This window comes from Tasmannia lanceolata, unplaced genomic scaffold (genome assembly GCF_043159265.1).
Source record: "Tasmannia lanceolata isolate RefF3 unplaced genomic scaffold, GAP_Taslan_0.1 ptg000002l, whole genome shotgun sequence".
NCBI classification, from domain to species: Eukaryota; Viridiplantae; Streptophyta; class Magnoliopsida; order Canellales; family Winteraceae; genus Tasmannia; species Tasmannia lanceolata.
This window is the reverse complement of record NW_027518679.1, coordinates 34,329,857-34,357,504: the sequence shown is the minus strand read 5'-3', so window position 1 is coordinate 34,357,504 and position 27,648 is coordinate 34,329,857. Positions and strand designations below refer to the sequence as shown.

The following is a 27,648-nucleotide window of genomic DNA, read 5'->3' as shown; positions in this document are numbered from 1 at the left end:
CCCACACCCACACATCCTCAGATGCATACCGGGGTTACCAAGATCTTCCCTGAGGGACTTTTCCGGCCTCAGAGGCACACACCGGGGTTGCCACGGCCCGGCTCTGATACCACTTGTTGGGACCCGGGTATAACTCACCCTTAAAAGCTAGCCGTTAAGGGGAGGCTGCCCATTCCCATATAAGCCCATCCACATCAATCAACTTATCCGATGAGGGATCTTTGCTCACGTGGAACCCCAACAAGGGGCATACTTGGCAGCCTTGATTTTTTCTAGAATATTAGCTTATGAGGGTGGGAGAGAGATTAGACACGAGAGGGACTGAGTGAGGAGAGGATAAAACAAGATTGAAGACACAAAAAACAAAAGCCCAAAATATGATCGCTTTTTTACTTTCTTTTTTTTTGGGCCTTTTTTTCCGTTAAAACGATGAAGGATGAGGAAATGAAGGGCTTTTCGGCCTGAAAATTTCGAAAAAGAGGAAGATGAGAGTTACCGGCTACCTTTTGTAAGAGTATGGTAAAATTTTTAATCTGGAGCGTTCACTTAATCCGACGGCAGAAACCATGGCCACGAAGCGTTTTGTGCTGCATCACGATGTACGTGAATCGGCCTCTAGAAAAATTCTTAAAATGAAAAATTAATATTTAACTGTAGCCATAGATACCCTAGAAGAAAAAAATAATGATGTTAGAAAATGTATATTGAAAAAAAAATATCGGTAGACAGAGGCATTTGTCCATCTTTGTTTTGGGTGGGTCCCCAAAAAAGACTTCCTAAGAATAATTAACTCATATATATGAAATCAGATGTCATATATACATTGAAATAACCAAATAATTTCTGCATATCACACTAAGTTTGCTGTTGCTGCAACCAAAAGAAAAGAAAATACAAACTACCCAACTGCATTTTTAAAAGAGAAAAGAAGAGTAAGGATATAAACAAAAATACCTCATTCTGCAGACACATTACCAAACTGCCATGGATTAAACTCGATGGATTTGACGTCTGCCTCTTCGATGCAATCTGAGCCATCGATCGCTGCTCGATGCTCATCATATTTACCATTGTATTCGTACACTTCCAAATCACCCCAAGGTGTTGGTGTAACTTCACCAGAAACACTAAACCATCTTGGGGTAAATTGTTGGGCCTTTTCCTCTCTGTTTCTCCTTTCAGCTCTCTGTCTCTCCTCCAAACTGAAATCACATAATGATTATATCAAAAACAGAGATTAATTCATAAACATCGGCAGAAGAATTGAGAAGGTGAATGTGAAACAACCAGTTACTCCAAAAGCTTAAGCTGTCGAGTTATGTTATTTAATCATTTATACTTAAACACTCCTCGCGTGTGGCCCCTTTTTTTGGTTGGCCGTAGACAAGGCACATGTGACCCCTCTTTTGCTTGGCCTAACACATGCAGTTTTAGGCCATGTCTGGCCACCAGGAATTTGTTTCCATGATAAATCGGCAGTCTCATAGTGGGGATGAGGGTTAAGATGCTAAAAATCAGAAAAGGAAATCCATAAATGGGGCATCTGTCGTGATGACTGATGAGATGCAGCTAAAATGGGGAAAAGGTTGACCAGATTTTGAGCAGAGATTTTTGTTTCCTGATTTTTAGTCCCCATCTCATCATGAGAGAGATCCATTCCTAGGTTTCCTTTACTGATTTTTAGCAACTTAACCCATGGAATCTATGAATCTGTCATGGAAACAAATTCCTGGAAGCCAAACGTGCCCTTAATATCAAGGAGTTGTTGGTTCTTGAACTCACGACTTGCCGTGAGGCAATAGCTCTGATACCATGTGAAACAAACAGTTACTCCAAAAGCGTAAACTGTTAAGTTGTTTTAATCATTTATACTTCGACAGCGAAAGCAATTGGGATTCGATTAGCACACGCACGCAAAACAATAATTGCTGAAACAAATAGCTTTTATTTGTTTTCACCTTCTAATTGAAAAAATTCATAAACTTTCAGTTGGAATATCATGGAAATGTGGTGGCTTTTCCCTTTCTTTCTGGGTAAGCTGGTCTCAAATCCAAGACATCCTGGTCATGACAGAGCACACTCCAATTGGGGTTGAGCCTATATCAATTGGCAGGTTTCCCTGTGACCCAACCTCGAGGATGTGGGTTCAATCCCAGGTTTCGTATAAAAAAGAACTGCAATCCAAAAATCTAAAAATTTTGATTCACTTCTTAAGTTGCGGGACTTCATTTTCAAAATGGGTGGCTAATCATAATTAAATTTCACTAGCTAGTAACTCAAACTGTCTGGATAGTGTTCGGAGTGAGAATGGCCTAACTCGAAAATACTGGAATTTATAGCAAGACCTCAAGAAATATAATACCTGCTCTTTTCGGCACCAGCTTTGGATAGATCACCATTCTCAAGAGCAAACCGATCAGGGCGCAAACGAGAATCAGTGGCTAATAACTTCTTGGGTGCTGTGTCAAAGCTGTTTATCTTATGTGCAAAATGAGTGTATTGAAATTTGTCACTTTCTGATGTACCAGCAGCGCTCCAAACCTAGGATATATATAAGAATAGCCAATGAGAACATATCATGAATGGTTACAACTTGTAATAGCTCCTACACTAGTAACAAATCTTATGGGTGTTTTCATACAGTAGCATCCCACACATCTCCTATATTCGAAGGTGTTAAATTCAGCTGCATAATCCAGACTGGGAGGTAGAACAGATTAGGGATGAGACACAACCTAAATAAGTGAAAATTGGGTGAAAATAAGCTTAGCTTCATTTAATTGGAGAGGATGAACCCATCCAGCAGTCATACTCAAAATTCGCCAAGGTTAAATCGAATTACTCTCAAGATGATTACAACTAAGAAAAGAAAGCTACAGAAGAAGAAAATGTCATTCTAATATAGAACTACTCGAATGAAAAATGATATCCAAAAGAAATCCTAGGAAGTCTTTAGATGGTGATTATAATAAAATAAAGAAAAAGAAGTTATTCCCTTTTATTTACTTTCCTTTTTCTCTTGATTTGAGAGGAAATTCAAACGGTAAAAAAAATGGCTTACATTTGGAGATTTCACAGCCAGAGTAAATGGCAACCAAACAATGCTAGGTGTTATATATCTACATGGTCGAGTGAATTGAAGAAGTGAAGATGAGATGAGATGAGATGAGATGAGATGAGATGAGAGGGGAAGAGAGAAGAGAGAAGAGAGAAGAGAGAAGAGAGATAGAGAGACAGAGGCGTGAATGGAGAGGCAAAAAGTGGCACCCTCCACACACATTTCACTTATATATAAAGATATAATACAAAATGATTATCAAAGGTGATTCGACCAATGCAGTGTGCTGGGCATCGGGTGGTTTTGAGGGACCCAGGAGATTACAGGATGCAATGGCGGAAATACTTGATCTGACTGATGAGAATGCTTGATCCAAAGATTGAGCATCGGAGGAGGTCAACGAATGAGGTGGCTGACACATTGGCTAAGGAAGGAGCTCAACGAGAAGTAATGGACGTACGAACGTTTATGTAATCAACTTCCAATTAGGAGAACGGATCAAGGGAATTTGGTTTTGGTTTTGTAATATTTTGTACCTGGATGAGGCGTGGTTGGGTCATGGGTATGCCCGAGCCCGATATTATGTTGTAACAGTAGGCTGGGACTACTGGTCCCGAATGCCCTTTTATTATGTCGCCTTTCAAAATTTATGTCGCCTTTCAAAAAAAAAATACAAAATGACAAGATTTCCCTTAATGGGCGTGAATACATTTAACACTCCCCCTCAAGCTCGAATGTATATATCCTACATTCCTAGCTTGCTACAAGCATCATTTAACTTAGCAGGCCCTAATGGTTTAGTGAATACATCTGCAAGCTGGTATGCTGATCGAGTAAACATAGTATATATTTCTCCTCTTTAAATTCTCTGACGATTGAAGTGGCAATCCACTTAATGTGTTTAGTTCATTCATGGAAGACCGGGTTGAGTGATATGAATGGCAGATTTGTTGTCACAATACAATCGTGCTGGATCTGAAGGTGGAAAAACAATTTCTGATAGAATAGTCCGCAACCAAATCAGCTCTCCACTCGTATATGACATAGCCCTGTATTCAGCTTCAACACTTGACTTAGACACAATGTCTTGCTTCTTATCACCAAGACACCATATTACCTCCAACAAAGGACAGTAATCTGTTATGGACCTCCTATCTGTTGGAGACCCCGCCTCGTCTGCATCAGTGAACCCTTCTACTATCTCATGGTCATTTTTCTTAAAACATAAGCATTTTCTTAGTGTACCCTTCAAGTATCTAACAATTTGAATCACTGTTGCCCAATGGGATATGCGATGAGAACTCATAAACTGACTGGCTACCCCTACAAAGAATGAGATATCATGACGGGTAACTGTCAAATAAATCAATTTTCCAACCAACCATCTATATCGACCTGGATCATCCAACAGGTCTCCTTGATCTGAAAAGAGCTTCACATTAGGATCCATAGGTGTAGATGCTGGTTCTACCCCCATGGAACATGTCTCATCTAGAATATCCAAAGAGTACTTTCTCTGTGACAAAGAGAGACCATAACGATAATGAGTTACCTCGATTCAAATGAAGTATCTGAGAAGACCCCAAGTCTTTTGTAGAAAACTCTCATTGTAGGAAAGTCTTTAATCTCTGTATACCATCTTTGTCATTCCCCGTGATCACAATATCATCTACGTATTCGATCAAGAAGATATACCCAGCAGTGGACCGGTAGCTGAAAACAGAGTGATCAATAGCGCATTGCTTCATGCCAAAGCGTAGGATTGTATCACTGAACCTTCCAAACCAGGTCGTTGGAGATTGTTTCAGGCCATAAATTGCTTTCCTAAGGCAACAAACAGCGGAGCACATCTCCCCCTAGCATACCCAGGAGGTTGCTCCATATATGCCTCCTCAATGAGATCGCCATGAAGAGAATTCTTCACATCCAACTAATATAATGGCCAACCACAATTAACAGCAATAGAGATCAAAACTTGAACATAAGGTATCTTGGCCACAGGTGAAAACGTCTCCTGATAATCCACCCCAAAGGTCTGAATATAACCTTTGGCCCCAAGACGCGCTTTGAGACGTTCAACCGTCCCATCTGGAAGGTACTTAATAGTAAAGACCGAATGACACCCAACAACCTGTGCTCTAGAGGGAAGAGGAACAAGTTGCCACGTTTTATTAGAATGGAGAGCATCCATCTCGTCCTCCATGGCAGCCCGCCAACTAGGATGAGCTAGAGCCTCTGAAACTGTCTTAAGCAAAGAAAAAGTAGACACACTAGAGACAAAAGAACGGAACAAGGGTGAAAGATGCTCATCATAGGAAACAAACTGTGAAATAGGATGTGCAGTTGTACGAGAGAGAATGCGAGAAAAAATGGGAGAATTAGAGACAGAAGTACCTGATGGAGAATCATCCGATTGAGGAAGAAGATCAGTGAGCTGAGAGGATGGCCTGGCAGTGGGAAGAACTACCTGACGTGATCCACGTGTGCAGACATTCAGCTCAGAGGTAGTAGGCCCTGCTGTAATCTCTATAGGAGTCGGCAATGGAGTATTTTCCCAAGTAGTCTCTAGAGGAGTAGGCGATAGCGAAAGGAGCAGATTGGGCATGTCAACTGGAGCTTTAGGGGGATTTGAAGAATAGGGAGTATCCTCGAAGAAAGTGACATCGTCAAAAACAAAATTTTTCCGCAATCGAGGACTATAACACTTGTAACCTTTTTTAGTAAGAGAGAAAACCAAAAAGATACATTTCTCAACCCTAGGATCCAGTACATGAGCTAATTTGTGAACAAAAAAGGTACACCCAAAGAAACAAGGAAGTTAGGGAAAGGGATCACCTAATGGGTAGAGGGCAGAAAACGATGTCTGGACAGACAAAACAGAAGAGGGGAGACGATTTCCTAAGAAGCAAGCCGGGAGTGCTGCATCACCCCAATAAAACTTAGGTACTCACATCTAAAACATGAGAGTGTGAGTCATATCCAATAAATATCGTATCTTCAGCTCAGCGACACCATTCTGCTGCGAAGTATAAGCACATGAAGACTGATGGATAATTCCACGAGAATCAAGAAATTGATGAAAACCATTACATTTAGAGGAATATTCTTTGGCATAATCAGTACGTAAGCAAGAAATAGAACATTTAAATTGATTAGCAATTTCAAAGTAAAAGGTACAAAATGAAGTAAAAATTTCAGAACGATCTTTCAGTAGAAACAACCATGTAGCATGCGAGAAATTATTCACAATATAACAAAATATCGAAAACAAGATAAAGAGACTGTACGTGAAGGACCACATATGTCTGAATGAATAAGTTCAAAAGGTCGTGATGAGCGACGACTACCACGCTAAGAAAAAAACACTCGATGATGCTTTCCCAACTCACAAAACTCACAAGTAAACGACTCAACAGAACTAGTAATAAAAGAAAATTTGCGAAGCTTCTCGGCAGGAGGGTGGCCCAATCGACAGTGCCACTGATGAGTATCAACAGAAGTAAACACCAGCAAATCCCGAATCAAGATAGTATAAGCTACCAATCTCACGGCCCAATTCATCTAGAGTAATCACCAATGTAAAGCTACTTAGTTACCTCTGATTTAGAAAGTAATAAAAGAGGTCTCTATCAAAATCCCAATAGTCAAATACCATTCCAAGAAAAAAATCCCTATATTCCAATACTAGGTGCATAAGAAGGTAAGTGTACAGAATATGTTTGACCATGTATAATGAAGTTCTATGAAATTTACCATGTTCAAAAAAATAAAAATTAAAGAGGACCAATGTTCTATGAAATTTACCTCTTTCAGTTCGGTGCCTGAAAGGGGCTCCCCTTCCAAGTCACACGGCTGATAACTCATTGACTTATTCCATTTCCCAGTCATCAATATTTTAGGTTCCTCTGCTGCATTATATACATATCCATCCACTTCATAACGACCAGCCCTGTATTCAATGAAAAATTATGATAAGAGAACGGGGCACACACTACATAAGGTGTAATAATAAGGAAAAACAAAGAAAAAGGAACTTATATTCCTGGGAAACCGATGAGTGATATAAGGGAACATACCCTAGCCAACCACATGGCTGAAAATATAGCACAGTTCTCTCCCCAGTAGTCATGTTTGTCATGACCATCTCCCCTGGTGAATCAACCCACATCCTTCCAAATATAAGGTTGTTTACTTTTGTGGGAGGGGGCACCAAGTCTAAGACTACGCCATCTTTCTTAAGGGTCACGCGTGTCCTGCATAAAAGAGAAAACAATAGCATAAAGGACTTTATTTAAAGGACATGTTTAGTAAATGGAATGTATCGGAATTATTGGAACATAGCATTCAATCCAGTAAGCAACTAGAAAAGAACATTGTAACAAAATTACGTGTTCTGTGCCAGGCATCCCAGTCATCCCAGTCTATTCTGGAATGTTGAGCTCAGTTTTGATTTCTACATTTTCCAGCCATGTTAAAAAAAAGACAGATGCCACTACTGATATATTTATTCCCCGATCAAACAGGAGGTAATAAATCTAATTCCCTATTCTTAATGTGGTTATTTTCTGAATATTAAAAAGGGGGTTCTTCATGTGGAGTTTATGGATGCCACTAAGCTAATATCTTAGTTAAAAATTCCATTCCATTATGTCCGGAATGGGCGAAACTACCCGTACCATTTCGTAGAATCATACAAAGAAACAAAACGGAACATTCAAGCCAAGATTCGATTCCGTTTCATCATTTTATGGTGAAACGGAATCGAAAAGCCCTTTTCTAGAAAAAATAATGATCGAAAAATATAGAAATTTTTTAAATTCGCCTTTTTATGGAAAAAAATTATTTTCCCAATTTAGCCTTATCTAGTGATCATTTTGCCGTTGTTTGAATGGCATGTGATGTCTTTATACCCTCCTAGATGGGAGGGTTAAAAGTGAAAACACCCCAAATGCTCTCATTTCTTCACTTTTTTAAAACTTTCTTTCCCAAGTTCTACCCAAAGTTTCAAGAGAAGGTCTTTTTGGGAAAAAAGTTACGATTGCGGAATTTTAGGCCTAGATAAAGTTTTTCCGAATCGAAGCTGTGAATATTAAATGAGATCAAAATATGGAAGCGAAAAAAATAAATTGACAAATGACACCAGAAATTTTTACGTGGAAAACCTTGCGGGGTGAAGGGAAAAACAACTGGACCGTAGTCCACATGAAAAGTTCCACTATAGTAAATAATGGGCTACAACATTACCTGCAGGGTGGATCTCTTGCTGAGTGCACACAAATACCGTGCCTTCAATGTATGGCTATGAGTAGCTAATACTCCCCTCACACCCCGGCTCACTATTTTCTCTCGGGTTTCGCTGGATTACACAGTTCTTTTGTTAGCTGTGTCTCTCTCGTACTTTATATCTCTCCCGTTGTTGTTAGTAGTTTCTGTGGTTCTGCCTCAGCCTCTGCTATCTATTTATAGGTGCAAAGGCGGCTTTCGCGTGCAAGCGCCGTACTGAAATTTGGCGCCGAATTCGGCCGCCGAATGCACCGTCCAAGACATTTTTCAACAAAAATGTCTTGCGATAACTAAGACCGCAAATGTCCACATCTTCTCATTATTACACATACACACTCACACTCACACATTCATTACCACAAAAAGGTGTCGGCACTCCTAAATGGGAGGGACCCACTCCAACAAATCTCACCCTCACGACCTATTTGGGGAGGCCGTCAAGCCCACTTCTTTTCTGCAAGCTTACAGCTCTTCTCTAGGTAGGGTCTTTGTCATCATATTAGAGCCATTATTATCGGTGTGGATTTTCTCAAGCTGTAATAGCTTATCTTTAACACATCATGTATCCAGTGATACCTCACATCGATGTGTTTAGATCTGGAGTGGAACGTTGAATTTTTGCTGAGATGGATTGCACTCTGACTGTCACAGTATAGGACATACTTCTCTTACTTCTGGCCCAATTCTTGTAGGAACTTCTTCATTGACAGAACTTCCTTACATGCGTTTGTTATAGCAATGTATTCTGCTTCTGTGGTGGATAAGGCAACACACTTTTGTAATCGGGATTGCCACGATACAGCTCCCCCTGCAACGGTTAATAGGTACCCTAAAGTGGACTTTCCCGTATCCACATCACCAGCCATATCTGCATTTGTAAAACTTTCTAATACAGGTTTTACCATCACCGAAACATAACTAAGTGCTGGATGTACCTCTAAGATACATAGTATCCATTTGACTCTTGCCCAATGTTCCTTACCAGGATTTGAGAGGAACATGCTGACAACTCCAACTGCATGAGCAATATCAGGTCTTATGCATGCCATGGCATACATTAAACTGCCGACTGCCGATGCATAAGGCATTTTATCCATTTTTTATTTTTCCGTCTCACTTGAAGGACACTGTTTCACACTGAGCTTAAAGTGGCTTGCAAATGGAGAACAAACTGGTTTTAGCTTTGCTCATGTTAAACCTTTCAAGAACTTTTTCAACATACTGTTCTTGAGATAGCTAGATTTTGTGGTTCTGTCTCTCTCGATATATCCTCATCCCAAGAATCTGCTTCGTCGGTCCCAAGTCCTTCATGGCAAAGGACTTGCTCAACTCCTCTCCGCAATACCTTTGTGTTGGGGTGTCTTCAGTCCTGACTTTCCAGTCTGATCCCGAAGTTTTTGCAATACTCTTCGAATGGTCCTCGGTACTCACCGCCATTGTCTGCACGCACGCACAGACTTCAATCATCTGCCAGTTTCTCTTTCAACCTTCACATGAAACTGCCTGAAAACTTCTAGCACTTGATCTTTAGTTTTCAAGGCAAACGTCCACAACTTCCTAGAATGGTCGTCAATAAAAGTTACAAAGTAGAGAGCGCCTCCGAGTGTTCTACTTTGAATAGTGCAAACATCAGTATGTACCAGATCTAGAAGATTAGCCTCTCTAGATGGTGAGTAACTTGTAAAGTTACAAGGTATATTAACTTTGGTGGGAAGGGAGAGAGATACAAAAGAGATAGAGGGTGAGAGAGAGAACCAGTCGAGAGAGAGAATAGGCGTGCGTGTGGGAGAGAAAAATTTGTTCTCTTCCTCACGCACGACTAATATATATAGTATGTTATATATGTAACATGCCCTTACACATGTGTATTTATTCAACACTCCCCCTCAAGCTGGAATGTATATATCATACATTCCAAGCTTGTTACAAGAATCTTTCAGTTTTGCTGATCCCAACGGTTTGGTAAACATATCTGTGAGCTGGTCTGTAGATCGAGTAAAAACAATGCGAATTTCACCTTTCTGAATCTGATTACGTATGAAGTAACAATCTACTTCAATATGTTTGGTGCGTTCATGGAACACAGGATTTGTCGCAATATGGATTGCAGACTTATTATCACAGTATAACTGTGCTGGGGACATTGATGAGAACCCAATCTCTGATAAGAACGAGCAAATCCAGATCAGTTCACCACTCGTGTAAGACATAGCGCGATATTCCGCCTCTGCACTTGACTTGGAGACAACGTCTTGCTTTTTGCTTCTCCATGACACCAAATTTTCTCCTACAAATGTGCAATATCCAGTTGTTGACCTCCTGCCTACAGGTGATCCTGCCCAGTCTGCATCACTGAATCCTTCTACTTTCTCATGATCATGTTTTTTGAAACACAAACCTTTCCCTGGTGTACCCTTCAAATACCTGATAATCTAGTGCGTGGAGAGCTCATAAAGCGACTAATCATACCAACTGCAAACGATATGTCTGGGCGAGTAACAGTTAAATATATCAGTTTGCCAACTAGTCTTTTGTACCTACCAGGATCATTCACCAACTTCCCTTGATCTAGAAGAAGTTTAACGTTCTAGTCTATAAGAGTAGCTTCAAGTTTCACTCCCATTGAACCTGTTTCTTCTAAAATGTCCAACACAAATTTCCTCCGTGACAAGGAAAGACCATAACGAGAATATGTTACCTCAATACCGAGAAAATACCTTAAAAGACCCAAATCTTTAGTAGAGAATTCTTTTTGAAGAAATGACCTCAATCTCTAAATACCACTATCATCTCATGTGATTACAATATCATCAACATACACTATCAGAAGGATATGCCCAGCAGTGGACTTGTGACTGAAGACCGAATGATCAACAGCGCATTGTTTCATCCCAAAACGTAAGACAACAGCGCTAAACCTTCCAAACCACGCTCGAGGTGATTGCTTCAGACCATAAAGGGCTTTACGAAGACAGCATATTGAGTAGCACATCTCCTCCTGAGCAACATACCCAAGAAGTTGCTCCATATAAACCTCCTCAGATAAATCACCGTGTAAGAAGGCATTTTTAACATCGAGCTGATATAGAGGCCAATCGCGATTAATTGCGAGAGAGATAAGGATACAAACAGAAGGGATCTTTGCCATTGGGGGAAATGTCTCCTGATAATTGACACCAAAAGTCTGTGTATACCCCTTTGCAACAAGGTGGGCCTTTAGGCGTTCAATTGTTCCATCTGGAAAATACTTTATAGCAAATACCCAACGACATCCAACCGTCCTAGCTTCAGATGGAAGAGGAACCAAGTGCCACGTTTGATTGGAGTGAAGTGCAGCCATTTCAGCGTCCAAGACTGCGCGCCATCCAGGATGACTAAGAGCATCTACAACCGACTTAGGTAGAGTAACCGACGACAAGCTTGAAACAAACGGGCGAAACTTTGGTGAAAGATGCTCATAAGAAACAAACAATGAAATGGGGTGAGCAGAAGTACGAGATCTAGTACAAGTCGCAATCATGGTTTTAAATTTCGGCCGAAACCGAAATTTGGCGTAATCCGGAATTTTGGTCCGAAATTTCGAGAAGATGTAATTTAAAAAAAAAAAAAAATGTTACCAAATTTCGGCCAAAATTTCTAAATGAATTAAATATTCTTTTTTAAATTTTATCAAATTTCGGCCCAAAATTTCGGATTTCGGTGGGGTCCAAAATAGGTACTGGAACCGAAATTTAAAACCTTGGTCGCAATGAGAATCGGAATTACCTAAATGAGGGTCGTCCGACTATGGAGAAGGATCACCTGGTTGAGAAGCCTCGGTGGTAGGGTAAACAACTTGCCTAGGTCTTCGAAGATATGTCAGTGGCGCAGATTCACTACTAACTCCTATGGGTCTTATGGGAACATCTGGAGTTGGGACAGGTGCTAGTAGAGGAGGGCTAACCAGAACAGGCAACAACGGAGTGGGTATGTCTGCCGATAAGGGTGGAGGATCAGAATGAAAAGGTCTATCATCAAAGAATGTGACATCTGCAGAGATAAACAAGTATGCAAGGGTGTTCCTTTCATTCCCGGCAATAGCTCTTCACCAAAGTAATTACTATAGCCTTCGTCGTCGAGCTCTCCGGCAGAGATTAGATTGAGGCGGACGTCTGGAACATGCCTCACGCCCTTCAAAAGTAGCTTGCATCCCTTTGGTTTCCAAACAAATATTGCCGATGCCGACAATTTTAGATGCACCTTCATTTCTCATCTTTACAAGACCGAAGTCGCCGCTTATATAGGATGTGAAGAAATCCTTCCGTGCAGTGATGTTGAAGGAAGCACCTGTGCAACTACCTAGGTGGAATCCTGCCATGCAAGACTGACACAGTCATCATCTCGAGCAATGACAACTCCATTCGCGACTGTTATGATGTCATTTGTTCCGTTATCTTCTTCATTATTTTTGGATTGCTCTGCCTTTAGCTTTCTGCATTCTTTTATGAAGTGTCCCGATTTGCCACAGTGATGGCACCTCTTGTTTCATCTGAAATTGGACTGTGACCGTCCTCTTTGTTGGTTTTGGTTGCGAGGATTTCGACTTTTGCTGCTACCGTGCTGGTTTTGCTTTTCTTGTCTATGAGTGACAAGTGCTTTTGACTCAGGATTATATCCCTCGTCTTTTCACCGGGATTCTTCATTTAGCATTCTATCTTTTACCATTTCCCTGGTGAGCTTTCCATTGGGAGCTGAGTTGCTGACCGACACAACTAGTGTGTCCCAGCTTTTAGGCAAAGAGCTTAATAAAAGCAATGCCTGCAACTCGTCTTCTACTGTCATTTTCATAGAATTGAGTTGATCCATCATGCCTTAGAACTCGCTCATGCATTCCAAGACACTACTCCCGTCCTTGTACTTCAGATTTACAAGTCTGCCATCAGATTTGCTTTATTCTAAGCAGTTGTCCTTTAGTACATTTTTTCCATTTTTTGCCAAAGAACATAAGCATCGTATTCATTGGCAAAATTTTGGAAAATGCTTTTGTCGATCCACTGTCGGATGTGAGCGGCACACTTCCGATTGAGTACTGTCCAATCTCCATCGGCATGGTTGTCGGTTTGCCGTCTGTCGACGTTGTCGAGTTTCCGTCGGTCGAGGTTATCGGTTTTTCGATTGTAATAGGCTTCCACAGATCTCTAATGTACAAAAGATCCTCCATCTTTGGCCTCTAGATCGCATAATTAAATGCGGTCAATTTACTCATGTTGTCTGAGCTCTCCTCCATTTAATTCTGTACAGAAAAATAATCTAAAGCAACCAAGGCTCTTATAGCACTTTGTTGGGAAAAAGGTTACTATTGCGGAATTTTAGGCCCAGATAAAGGTTTTCTCGAATTGAAGCTGTGAAGATTAAATGAGATAAAAATATGGAAGAGAAAAAAATAAATTGACAAATGACACCAGAAATTTTTACGTGGAAAACCCTCCAGGGTGAAGGGAAAAACCACGAGACCGTAGTCTACTTGAAAACTTCCACAATAGTAAATAATGGGTTACAACATCACCTGCAGGGTGGATCTCTTGCTGAGTGCACACAAATACCATGCCTTCAATGGCTATGAGTAGCTAATACTCTCCTCACACATTGGCTCACTATTTTCTCTCGGGTTTCGCCGGATTACACATATCTTTTGTTAGCTATGTCTCTCTCGTACCTTTTCTCTCTCCCGTTATTGTTAGTCGTTTCTGTGTTTCCGACTCAGCCTCTGCTATCTATTTATACGTGCACAAGCGGCTTGCGCGTGCAAGCGCCGTACTGAAATTCGGCGCCGAATTCGGCCGCCAAATGCACCGTCCAAGACATTTTTCAACAAAAATGTCTTGCAATAACTAAGACCACAAATGTCCATATCTTCTCATTATTACACACACACATTTATTACATACACATCACACACATTCATTACCACAAAAAAAGTGTCGGCATCGGCACCCCCAAATGAGAGGGACCGACTCCAACAGGTTTTTTCTCCAATTTTTCGTGCAACATCTCCTTCCAACACATTCTAAACCAAAGGGAGTAGACTTTGCCTTCTTCGAAGTGGTAGGTTCGAAAGGGGTACCATATTTTAGGTTTTACTTGCATGGTCTAGGTTTTCCTTCGCTATACTTTTCATTTTCCAATTTAACCTAAAGCTCATTCAATTAATTTTGCACTAAATTTTATATTAATTAGGCCCATCAAGAGCCAATTTCATGACTATGGTAAAAAAATTTAAGTATTAAATTGTATTCTTATTTTTTTAAATAATTATAAAATAAAAAATAAGAAATAAGAAATAAGAAATATTAAAAAAAGAAAGAAGCCAATATATCAATGTCAATTCCAATAGACTTATTGAACATTCCCATTGGCGTGCATCCAGTAGGAATTGATCCTACGAATTTGCCAATTATGAGTTGGGCACTTTAACCTTTCAACCATGGATGCTTAACAAGGATCATCATACACCGCGAATAACAAAACATTGGCACTTCTATTCCAATAAACAAAAAAAAAAAAAACACCGACCAAAATGGTATTCATAACTGAGGCTTATATTCTATGAGGACAATAACTTGATAGTGATTGATGGCAGGTCTCGTAGAATGTGTGTTTCCATGTTGCTCTAGATTTTTCTAGATCTCTTTTAATGTTGGTATTATTTTTTAAAAAAATTTAACATTTTAAAACGTTTTTCATAAACCATTTTGATGTGTAGTTCCATAAAATGGAAGGAAATGAAAACCAATGCAAGTATGAAGATGTAGCCATGAACAGTTAAACCTCACCTTCCAACAGGATAGACATCAACTGAATTTCCCAAGAATTTTGTCTTTAACTTCGATGTCACGTCATAAATAAAATGCTCATTTTCAGCATGCCCAGCACTCATTGGAGGGTGGTGACTTACCTGAAATGAAAGAGGCAATATACATGGGAACAGAGCACTACCAAGCGGCACTTACAATTGATTATCAGAAAAGGCAACCACAACAAATAATGATGGGGAGGTTTAACATGCAGAGATAAAAAAGGGAGGAATACTTAGGTAAGGCATTACCTCACAGTAATGTTACACAGTGGACCCCACCTTTGGTTTATCTAGGCCATCCATCTGATAGGCCCTATGTTAGATCTCCAGTGCCTCAAAAATCACAGCAATCGAACAATCCTAGTATCCAATTAAATGTATTTTTTCGTCGTTGAACATTGACATCAAAACTATGTCTAGGCAACAGTCCACATTCAACAACTAAAAATACATATTATTTGGTATTGAGATTGTCCGATTAGTGTGTGACTTTTGGGCAATTGGAGATTCCCCATAGCTGTATCAGATGGACCGTCCAGATCAACTAAATGTGCAGCCCACTAGATAATAGGAGTGCCTTATTGTATTACAATGAGGCCGAGCCCTACAGAAGCATTCATCTAATAAAAAGAAAATATTTGTCTTTTTCTTTTTTTAGCAGCGAAATGCATGTGAAAATGCTAGCAGCCACAAAGACAAGAAAAGGAAATAAAAACTAGTAAATGGTTCCCAAAAATTCACCTGCTCTGAGATGAATGTAATACCATCATGATTAACCATTTCATAAGTCTCCCCAAGGATGGGATTGAAGGGCTTCCAGGTTCGTTGATAAGCACAGTAAACGGATATTGCCCATGATGCTGTAACCAATAATAATAATAATAATAATAATAATAGAAAGAAAAGAATCCCATTTCATATGATAAGAAATGCATATCGCTCATCAAAATCAGATAATAGACGAGAAACACTCACAAGCATAGACCAGCCGCATGTAAGGATCCTCACATTCATCTGCCAGATCTAATAAGTGGCAATACTCCATTATCTGTGATAAGCATCATACAATTAATGCAATAATCGCATTAATCATAATACGCAAACATATAACATTTTGTTTAAAAGTAGAAATAATACTAACCTCTGCCACTTTCTGAATCATTGTCATTGGCTCAAAAATGAAGACTGGAAGTGTCACCATCGACGTAATATCGGACCCTATATACTTGTGCATCATCTTCCAATAACTATCTCGATCCTGCAAGAAAATAAGAGATTCAAACAAAGTAATAGGGAAAACAAGAGATCCAAAGTAATGGCGAAAAAAAGAATTACAGCCAAATGATGTACAAAAAATGCAATGATTAAGAAGTAAAAGGAAAGTGAGTTTCGAGTGCTGAATAAAACATTAACAAAAGAAGATCTTAATGCCAAAAGGAAAAAAATCTTCACAGTAAAAGTGAAACACTATTTCTATTTAAATTAACTAAAATGGAAAAAGATTGACAAGCGCCAAGCCCAGAGTAATAGGGAAAATAAGAATAACACCCAAACTCTCCCTCTTATTACAAAACCTCCCCTGACAGGAATCATATTCTTCCACAAAACCCTGATTTTTCTTTTTAACCCCAAAAAATCCTTTTCCTTTTTTCCTGTTTTCAATTTCTTTTCTGCCCACCACCCACTTAATCTAAGTCTACTCATCATCTTCTGTTTTGCCCCTCTTGCTCCACTCCCTTCTTGTAATGAACAATTTGCATCTTTGCAGAACCCTCACAACTTACTCAATCCATGATTAGATGCAATGCACTGGTTAAAGGGTTTTGCAATGATGGGTATTCATAAGGATTTGGATGCGGCTGCTACCTTTTAGTGGCACATGAGAGGATGAATTTTGAATTTTAGTGAGAATTTGTCGTGAGATGGTCCTCCCAATTTCAGTTAGTATGTGACTCTTCTCCATCATTTTCATCGCAGAAAATGATGATTAAAGGAATGAATATTGTAGAATAAATGCATTAAGATAATGTGGAGTCCAATAGACAGTTCAAACAGCTATTAGCAGAAAATGCAGTATATTTTATGAAAACTTTTCCAAGTTGCGAGGAAAATGCAAGCTATGATCTGGTAGATCCTATTGCAGTAAAATCAGTAGCTTTCAGAGGATTCTTGACTAGCTCTGGAGGTTGCCTTCATGGAAGACGGCCTTGAGGAAGGATACAAGAGAAGAAAGGGCAGGTTAGTTGCAGATGAAAAGGATCTGGGAGCGATTTCGGAGAATTTGCCCGTGAAAGGAGAGAGAGCAACTAATGAGAAAATGATTTTTGGGTATGTTTTGCAGGTTGCATGCCTCGAGCTGCCAGAACAATTTAGCAGGAGGAACAGAGAGTTCCACGAGAGGATTCAACAAATTTCTCAATTTAGCAGCAAGAGATTGGCCAAGGAGAGTAGAAAGAGGATTATTGACTAGCTCTGGAGGTTGCCTTCATGGAAGACGGCCTCAATGAAGGATACAAGAGAAGAAAGGGCAGGTTAGTTGCAGATGAAAAGGATCTGGGAGCGATTTCGGAGAATTTGCCCGTGAAAGGAGAGAGAGCAACTAATGAGAAAAATGATTTTTGGGTATGTTTTGCAGGTTGCACGCCTCGAGCTGCCAGAACAATTTAGCAAGAGGAACAGAGAGTTCCACGAGAGGATTCAACAAATTTCTCAATTTAGCAGCAAGAGATTGGCCAAGGAGAGTAGAAAGGGAATAAAAAAAACAACGAATATCATAAAAAATATTTTTATTTCTCAATTTAGTAGAAAGAGATTGGCATAGGACAGCAGAAATGGTTTGTGTGCAGCTGCACAGATAGCTTATCTGTGCATGGCTGCCACAAACCATTGGGGGGGGGCACATTTTTGGAGGGATCCAAAGCATTCATTTGGAAGGCCCTTCCATGGATAGGGTGTGTACTAAAAATCAACCCTATAGGATCATCCTAACCCAATCAAAGTTGGAGGGGAAAATGGACAGACACTGTTTCTGCCCATTTTTTCCCTCCACAAATGGCAGGGTTAGGATGATCCTATAGGGCTGATTTTTGGTACACACCCTATCCATGGAAGGGCCTTCCAAATGAATGCTTTAGATCCCTCCAAAAATGTGCCCCCTGCCCCCCCATGGTTTGTGGCAGCCATGCACAGATAAGCTATCTGTGCAGCTTCACACAAACCATTTCCTCATATAGTTGTAGAGCGTTGTAAGCTTTGGATATGAATTCACCGTAAGGGATAATTTAGGATTTAGGGAAAAAAGTAGGAGTTTCTTTTCTTTTTCTTTTTTTTTGAATGGTAGCAGATTCATTCAAAAGAAAAGGGAAAACCAAGATGGTCAACCGAAGTACAAAGAAATTACAAAGCAAGAAACAAAGAAGATACAAAGGAAGAGAAAATAATGATCAGGGGTGTAGGAAATCAGACATCTCCAATCTCTGTTTCCCCACACCGTCCCTGGGCAGTCTGTCTGCCACATTGTTCGCTGACATTCTAGTGTGCTTAAAAGTTATAGAAGACCTTCTAGTGCAAATTATGTTTGACCTAAAATAATAAGATTTAGGGATTGCTGATGCCTTTTCTTCTAGTTCACTGCAAATTTGACCTCAAGTATATAAGACTTCACTAGTGTGCTAATTACATAATACATATATCTAAAAAGACAAGGAAATTAGGAAAATGATATAACGACACACTAGTATCAAGATCGTCCCAAACATCCCCCCTAATATTGTCACGTGTACCAAAGTAGCGTATGGTGTCAATTTGTGGGAAAGACAAGGGTATTCTTGTCATGGAAAAGTAATTATTAATAAATGATTTGACATGTAGTGCAATAAGGAGTGTTGTTATGGGCATCTGTGGATCTCAGACGGCCGCAGGGGCCAGGCGCGTCGTCGTATCGCCTCCGCTCGCCTCCCCAAACTCGGGCGTGTGCGTTGGTGCTAGCTGTGCTGTTTTGGTTGTCCCTTTTTATTTCCTTTGGTCAGGAGGTGTTTGTAAATGTCTGTGTTTCCTGTGAACTTGGGATAAAGATTCGAATTCCACATAAAAGATATTCTTAGAGTCGCCACCTAGGTTAGGGCCTAGGACCTGTGTCTACTCTTTTGATGAACTAGGGATCAAGATCCGAATTTCATGAGAAGAGTAGTGACCAAAGTTCCTATCTAGGTCAGGGCCTAGAACCCGCAATTAACTCTGTTTTTAGGCATGGTCTGGACAGAAATCTAGGTAAGGGATATGGTTATAGTCGGGGAAGGTATTAGGTACCCCTCATGCCTGGGTAGGTCTCTTGACTTGGCTTGGTAGTTTTGGGAAAACTTAGCAGAAATTAGTTTTAAACCTTTCACGATTAAGCCTGCTCTCCAATTGGGTTTCAAACAGAAGGAAATGGTGAAAATAATAAGGAATTTAGGTCTTTTGGTGGTTTATGGAATACATAAAGAAAGGTAAAGGGCCCTTTTTAATTCAATCTTCGACAAACGATAATGCTCACAAGATTGAGATTACCCCTTGATCTACTTCTTAGGCGTAAGCCCTCTTTAAACAAGTCAAGTGAGCACCTAGAAGCGGATACTTCTTAGGCGTAAGCCCTCTTTGAACAAGTCAAGCGAGCACCTAGAAGCGGAGGCAGTTTCAAACTAGCTGATTATCGTAGGTGATGAGTGAGAATTAACGAACAGTCTTTACAAAGGATAAAGTGGAGTTTTTTATTTAATAACGTAAGGGGGAATCCTTAATCTAGTATGTTTATAAACAACAATGCTAAAATGATTGAAATAGACTTACCTGCGGATTACAGACATCGGGGGGGGGGGGGGGTCGAGGCCCATATTTCCCCGTTGTCGCTTACAAATGCCGAGGAGAATGATCCATCATTAATCATATTGTTTGTTGCGTACAAATAACCGGACTTAAGGAAATAGCCTCCATATTAATAAAGAAAGGGAAAAGGAGGGGATATACGCTAAGAGGCCGTTTAGATACGTGGATTTTAGAATCCAGGTTTTTAGTTTGAAAACAGTGTAAAAGAGGGTTCATGATCTGGCTGTTGCATGATGTCCTGGCAGCGTTTCTTGGATTTTAAGTAAGAAAACTAGGCTTTAGAAATCTCATGATGGGGGAGAGGTTTCTAAAACCTTATTTTCTTACTTAAAATCCAAGAAACGCTGCCAGGACAGCATGCAACAGCTTGATCATGAACCATCTTTTACACTGTTTTCAAACTAAAAAACCTGGATTCAAAAATCCACGTATCCAAACGGCCCCTAAGGGTTTGGGGCCAGAGGATCCTCAAACTCTGTAACCACCCATTCACGAGTTTTGCAAATGAAATACGAAAAGTTGTTAAATATACCTAGCAAAGGTACAGTATTGCCTTCGGGATTTCGGTGGAGTGCGTCCTCGAACTTGTAGTAGAGTAGTGTCGCTCTGAATCCTCAAAATTTTGGCAGAGTGCCACGCCTGGTGTTTATAAGAAATTTGGGGAGAAATTAGGTACCAATTTCTAGGGAAATTCAGGAAGTTCCTCTGGTATTTCTCTCCCTCTTTTGAAAAGGGAACAAGAAACTATCTTCTAAGAAAAGTTAAAGCCAAAAATTAAAACCTAGATGATCTGATTTGATTTTGATCTGAATTTGAACTGATTCTGATCTATTTTGAAATGAAAACCAGAACACCTATTAGGGAAAATTCAAGAAATCGTAGGTTGCGATTTCCAAAATCGCAGGGGAGGGCTTTTTAATATTAAAAAGTAGGTTTTTTGGTTCCCAGAATCGATTCTCGGTTCCCGAGAGTGATTCTCGATTTCCGAGAGAGATTATTAGTTTCTGAAAAGCAATTTCTTTGTTCCAAAAGATAATTTTTGGTTTAGTGCCGTGTCAAACATGCATTTTGATGATACTGTACAAGGTGGGTGAAGTGCAAAGACGGGCTTTGGTTTAACTTTAGAACAAAAATTCGTTTTAATGAAATATTTTCACTCTGAAAACTAGAGAGAGAAAGATCAGAGAAGGTCTGGGACTCAGCATAGGAAACGTCCTGCCGACAACCTATCATTAACACGACCTTGACAAAATGGGGTGTCTAAAACATCCCTGACACGGGCATGTCTTCCTAGCAGCTCCCAAAAGATGATACTGTATGTAGAAACTACCTTTTAAGGGCCGTTTGGATACGCGAATTTTAGAATCTTGGATTTCCACAAAATCTTGAATGGGAGACGAGAAGAAGCAGACCGTCTGTTTCGTTTCACTTTAGAATCTTGGATTTTAAGTAATAAATCCAGGTTTTAGAAATCTCTCCCCCATCCTGAGATTTTTAAAACCTGGGAACATGGGATGACTTCCTACTCTCTTGCGGACGGAAAGAAGGGCGAGAAATCTGAAACGACAGCTGGTCTGCTTCTTCTCTTGTCTCCCACCAACGATTTTGAGGAAATCCAAGATTCTAAAATCCGCGTATCCAAATGGCTCCTTAGGATTAAAGTCTCTTGTAGGAATCCAGACCATATCTGTTGCCAAAAATGGTCTGTACAACTCTACCCTGTGCACTTCAAGACTAATGTAGAGATCCAAGCCACGGTTGTATGCCGGTAAAATAGTGTTGAAGAGTATTTTGGTCATTAAGTGTAGTGTTGAGCGTATTGGTGTCTTTACATATGTAATCCTATGTAACCCATTTGGGCTCCTATATATACATAAATCATATTACATGAGGAGCTCCCTAGTAGAGACTCATCACCTTCTCCCTCACTCTTCTTCTTCTTCTCTACCTTATCCAATCTAACAAATAGAAATGGGGAAGAGTACAGAAAGCACAAGTCTGGGATGAGAAAAGAGTGAAAAATGATGCAGGAAACCCATTTCAGAAAACAATTGCCATTCACAGGAGACTGTTCAGTGATTCCTTATGAAAAATATATTTTTTACATAAAAATTGCAAATAAATGAAATTTTTGCGACTTTTTCAAGAAACCGCCAGAATGACCAAAGTCGTCCCCCTCACCACTCTTCACAGCAACCTTCTTCCATAGGCGCTAGCACTAGCGGATTCATAAATCCTTTGCAATATAATTTTAAGACGAGAAACACCTTGTAACAGGGGATTACAGCCCGAAATTTCTCCAACAAATTGAGAATGGTTCAGTACTTTAGTTGCGCCAGCAAAAGCTTAAAAAAATGGGCAAAAGAACCTCCTTAGGATTCTTATGGTGCCGCCTGTACATACCATGTGTTTAATCATTCATCAATGAGGAATTTTACTAGAAGTTCAACTCAGTTTCAATTTCTTTGTTTTACTAGATAGGTTTCTTTGTTTCTTTCACCAAATTTCCATTATCCCAATCCTTTTAGACTGCCAAATTTTCCATGGCAAGTTTTAGATAACCTGCCAACCTAAAAAGGGGTGAAGGGAGATTAAAGGGTTGGGAATTTGCATCTTCATGCACATTAATCTAACTAAAGGCTGATCAATATTCGACACATTTAACCTAGACAGATTATACATTCTGAATGTATAGTTAAATTGTGATTTGAAGTTAACTTGGATTTATAGATGTATTAGGTAAGTTTCTTCATTAATATGTGAGCAGTTAGGGCAGGATTATGTGGTTTATTAAATAGTGTGTGGTATATTAAATAATATCGGCACATATAAAACCGAAGAGAGGTCAAATTGTGGTGAATCGGAGATTATAGAACACTGTTTTCAAAGGTAAATATAATAAGAGAAGTATAAAAAAACATTCATAGTTTTTATTAAAGCCAATCATTCCCTTTGCTATGATGTTGGGGAGTCAGGAGTGTTTAAAATTCAAACATTAGAGGTTAAGGTTCCAAGGCTTGGTGCAAGCAAGCCCATCTATAAAGAGTAGTTTTTATTTAAAAATAGTGATACCAAGACATAGTTGTACTACTGTAATGGTAAAACCAAGTTCCAATCATACACAGTTGATTGATCAGCTTGTTGCTCTGGTGAGCCATCGCCGGTGTGGTGCATTTCCTTGAAGTTTACCACGATCAGATGATCCTAATCTTTTGATGATCACCTAATTGAAAAGGTGTGACTTAAGTTCCTACGATCACATGTTTCAATCATGTAGAATTGTCTGCTTACAATGGGACTAAAGGCAAGACACTAAATAGTGGTGACCCGCAAGATTAATGGAGCTGACCACCAAACACAGATTGCACCTCTAGAATTGGTAACCCATTTAACAATGAAGGTTATTGACCCTTGTCTTCCTAGCTTAACTCCTCATATAAACCTAATAGATTTATGCACCCAGCCCCGAGAAAAAGCTAAATAAAAAAGAACATATTGATTGAACTGTGAAAAGTTTCACTAAATAGAAGAGAAAACATGAGTTAGATGGACTGGTAAAGAAAAAAAAAGACGGGTGGAAGGGGAACCTCTTGCTTCCATTGTCCTCTCTGAGCTTCCTCCTCCGCAGAGCCTCCTTCTGGGTTTATAACTTCTAAACCTTCGTAACCAAGCAACCTGAAGGGGAAAAGTAGAAAGGAATTACAGACCATATTATACAACGCATAAGACTAGTTTGGTTAAAAAACCCTAACAATGATATATGGAGATTGCGCCATAATATGAAGTACATTGATCCATGGTACCAAATTCGGCTGAAAAGTGTCCTTTCAATCGAAATATTTTGGTATATAAAAAACAATTCATAATATTGCATTTTTTATACCATATTTTTATAATATTAAACTAAATTTTTTTTAAGAAAAGGATCACAAGAAGAGAAAAGTTTAAAAGGATATATATCGCGATAGGAACTTAATAATGCAAGTTAATGGGACAATACAGCTGGACCATAATCAATCACATAATAAAATGGAGTGTTTCAAATTTTCAATATCACCATGTTCTGATGAGCAAAATCCTTATGTTCATTGCTAAACATTATGTCATCTTAAATTACTCAAACCCAACAATGTATAATTTATTCCATAGTGTTGCTGGGGGGGGGGGGAACTACTCTTCCCAGTAGGATGACACTGTGGGAGTGAGTTGATAAGTTCACTTTGAAACCTTATAGATTTAGTACCATGTCCTCTCTCTCTTTTTTTTGAAATGGCAAGAAGTAGCATGTCCTCTTTATATGATTTATATTTGAATCACCAATATTGGATGAAAGATATGTATTTAAAAAAACTCAAGGTGTAGCAAATTTAAGAGACTAAAAATTTGTGGGTTTTCCTCCCTGCGCCCACCTTTTATCCACTAAAATTGGACACTTTCAACACCCAACCCGAATAAACTTTTTCTGCATGCATGGTCTAAAATCCATATTTTCTACACAAATTCAATTGAAACAAAACCCAATTCAACCCAAATCTCTCCATTCCAAAAAATAAACTCCAGAATCCAGATACAACATACTCAGGAGAAAAAACGCAAATTACTTAGCTTTGCCAAAGCAAAGCATTATACTTTATGAGAAAAATCAAGCATAAACAAGGTAAGCTCCAGAATGAAAACTAAAATTCAAGGAACCTAAGTCACAATAAAATGAGTCCCCCATAAATCAGCCTTTCACTTTTTTGTGAAGGGCTTAGAGTAAAAATAATATGTTTTTTAGTGGAATTACTCTCAACCCTTCAAAAAAAGGCGAAAGGCTAATTTGTGGGCGACGCACTTAGTATAGGAGGTGAAACAATCTCCAAACAAAAACAAAATTTGACAAAAAAAATCAACACATTTTTTTTTTGAGAAGGTAACTATTTCATTTCATCTGTAAAAATTTACAAAATGACACACGAGACAAGCTGTCCCTGTGACTGTACAAAAAAAGGGAGACTATAATCTTATGTAATCCCCGTGATATTGTTAAAAGATATTTCCGTGTCTGATCGGATTGCACCCGCCTTTGCTAAGACGTCCGCCATTGAATTTGTTGTTCGTCTCCTATGCGTTAATGATGGGCGGATATCTCGAACAAGGTCTCTAATCTCTTCCACAGTGCTTGCTAGTCTCCATGGCCCAGCACGTCTGCCCCCAGTCCACGCAATAACATTTGTGGAGTCCCCTTCTACCATCAGAGGGCCCATATTGTGAGACTTATACCATCTCAGCCCGAAGAGTAATGATTTTGCCTCAGCCTCATTTGCATCACACAACCCAACCGGCCCTGAGTAAGTCATGATGACTACCCCATTTGCGTCACGGAGCGCGCCCCCGATTCCACCCGGGCCTGGATTTCCCAATGAGCTTCCATCAAAATTTAACTTATAAAATCCGTCAGGAGGTGCGATCCACCGTGGGCCAATAGTTTTTGACACTTTTCTTTCACGGAAAACAATTTGAGGTTTCCGTAAGGTCTGATCAACCGAATAAGGGAGAACCCCTTTGCATTTCGCCCACTGAATAATGGCAATCTTAATGGTGAGGGAGATATCAGGAGCTGCCCTAGATTTACCATTAAAGATTCTATTGTTCCGTTCCAACCAGATGAACCAAATCACGGCGTAGGGTATAGAATACCATAACGATTCTCCTATACATCCCTTGAATGCGCCTCCCCAACTCTTCAAAGTTTCTGATATGCTATTCAATGTTGCCCAAGACATTCCACAGAATCTCATTATCTCCATCCGCACAGATGAAGAGAATGGGCATAATAATAGCACATGGTCCAGGGTCTCCACATTCTTTTGACACAAGATGCACCAGCTGGCAAGATGGACATTCTATGCCTGTAATCTGTCGCAAGTGTTAATACAGCGATGTGATACTGCCCATGCAAAAGCTGCAACACGAGGTGGAATGTATGATCTCCAACAATTCCACCAGCGATTATGATGGGAAGTATCCTCGTCCAATTTCTCAAAAAATGATTTCACAGAAAAAACACCTTCAGAATTCGGGATCCAGATCCAGGCATCCTTCACATAAGCAGACAGGTAAATAGAATTCAGCGAGTCTAGAAGACTCGAGAAGCTTTCGATCTCATTCTCCTTAAGATTTCTTCTCATCCGAATATCCCAGAAAAACCCGTTTGTCTCAGTATTTCGAATTAAGTAGTCCGATATCTTGGCATTACGATCTGAAGCAATACTATATAGGGTGGGAAATGAATCACACAAGCATGATTTTCCAATCACAATAATTATATAGACAAAAACTATAAATTCTGCTGGTAATGGCACTATCATATTTTGATAATTGCAGTAAATCAGTCTTGTATGTTATTATTTAAACAACTGTCAAAGGTCATTACAGTTCCCAAAAAGCTCTTAGAAGATATGTACCAAACAAAAGACAAGCTGAGTTTGTGCAATTATTAAAACATGGTAGTGGCAATATCAGCACCCATTATAAAATAATAACAGATCATGCTTTTAACTAAATCACACATTTAAGAATTTATCATGAACTAAATCACACAGATCATGCTTTTAACTACCCAAATCAATACTAAGAAAACAAGTTTTCCAATCACAATAATTATATAGACACAAAAATTATAGATTCTACTGATATTGGCACTATCATATTTTGATAATTGCAGTAAATCAGTCTTGTATGTTATTATTTAAACAACTGTCAAAGGTCATTACAGTTCCCAAAAAGCTCTTAGAAGCCAAGTAGCAAAGGAAAGACAAGCTGAGTTTGTGCAATTATTAAAACATGGAAGTCCCAATATCAGTACCCATTATAACTAAGAAAACATAAAGCTACAATCATATAGTGAAGAACAACAACAAAAAAAGTAAAAGAATAGAGAAGAGAAAAATTGAATTATACCCGTTTACAGATTTGTTCATTGCGATGCTAAAATTTGAAAAACTAGATGCAATCGAGGAGAAAAGTCCCCCACTTTGTTTCTGATCATTCGATTCCATGTTAAAACCCTAAATTATTCTCCTCTCAAAGAATCAATAATCTGTAACTCTTTGATTTTAGGAAGATGAGATTTCAGAAAAGACTGAAATCTTAAAGCAATCGATCGTTTTGATTGAAAAAATAAATAAAAATCAGGAAAGAGATTGGGAAATAATTGAATAGAGAGTTGAGAAGGTGGAACCCTCTTTGGCGTGTTTGTTGTTCCAAGGTTGGAGATTTTTCTACCCGAGTTTGTAAAAAGACTGATATACCCTTGAGTTTGGATAATACGCATCCCTCTTAACGTGAATTGGGGGGAGATTTTAACGCTTTTTGACGTCAAGTCACATTACAAGAGGTGCGATTTATCCTACAGAGGGAGCGAAAAAATAATCGCTCTGAATATATATGGTCAATGTAACGCCGTCCTTTTGGAATGGTGTTGACGTGTTGATCTTCGTTTCTGTTGAAAGGCCAGGCGGAAAGTAAGCTTGTCGGACTTGGGTAGTGACTCTCTTGTGGGGCCCACTTGGTCGGGTATAACTTATCACAATGATTAGAAGATCCTAACCGTTCGGTAACTGGACAA

At 39.4% G+C, this 27,648-nt stretch overlaps 1 protein-coding gene across 1 annotated transcript; it reads right to left on the bottom strand.

Annotated features, from left to right (window-relative positions):
• Positions 1 to 773: 773 nt before the first annotated feature.
• On the bottom strand, positions 774 to 27,283 carry LOC143870838 (oxysterol-binding protein-related protein 3C-like). Its single transcript, XM_077376630.1, has 10 exons — positions 26,982 to 27,283; positions 23,627 to 23,714; positions 16,318 to 16,434; positions 16,152 to 16,224; positions 15,918 to 16,036; positions 15,154 to 15,275; positions 7,135 to 7,311; positions 6,863 to 7,007; positions 2,363 to 2,541; positions 774 to 1,202 (listed from the first exon to the last, which is right to left on the bottom strand). Exons 1-10 carry the CDS (start codon positions 27,077 to 27,079, stop codon positions 956 to 958), a joined length of 1,365 nt encoding a protein of 454 aa, XP_077232745.1. The 5' UTR covers positions 27,080 to 27,283; the 3' UTR covers positions 774 to 955.
• Between the last annotated feature and the right edge of the window lie 365 nt (positions 27,284 to 27,648).

What these genes read in the sequence shown, in the direction of transcription:
- LOC143870838 (XM_077376630.1), bottom strand. Translation starts at nt 27,079, where the DNA reads ATGGAATCGAATGATCAGAAACAAAGTGGGGGACTTTTCTCCTCGATT. An exon ending in GAGGACAATGGAAGCAAGAG is followed by an intron (nt 16,435 to 23,626) that starts GTTCCCCTTCCA and finishes ATTTTCTTGCAG; the next exon opens with GATCGAGATAGTTATTGGAA. An exon ending in TGATTCAGAAAGTGGCAGAG is followed by an intron (nt 16,225 to 16,317) that starts GTTAGTATTATT and finishes TGCTTATCACAG; the next exon opens with ATAATGGAGTATTGCCACTT.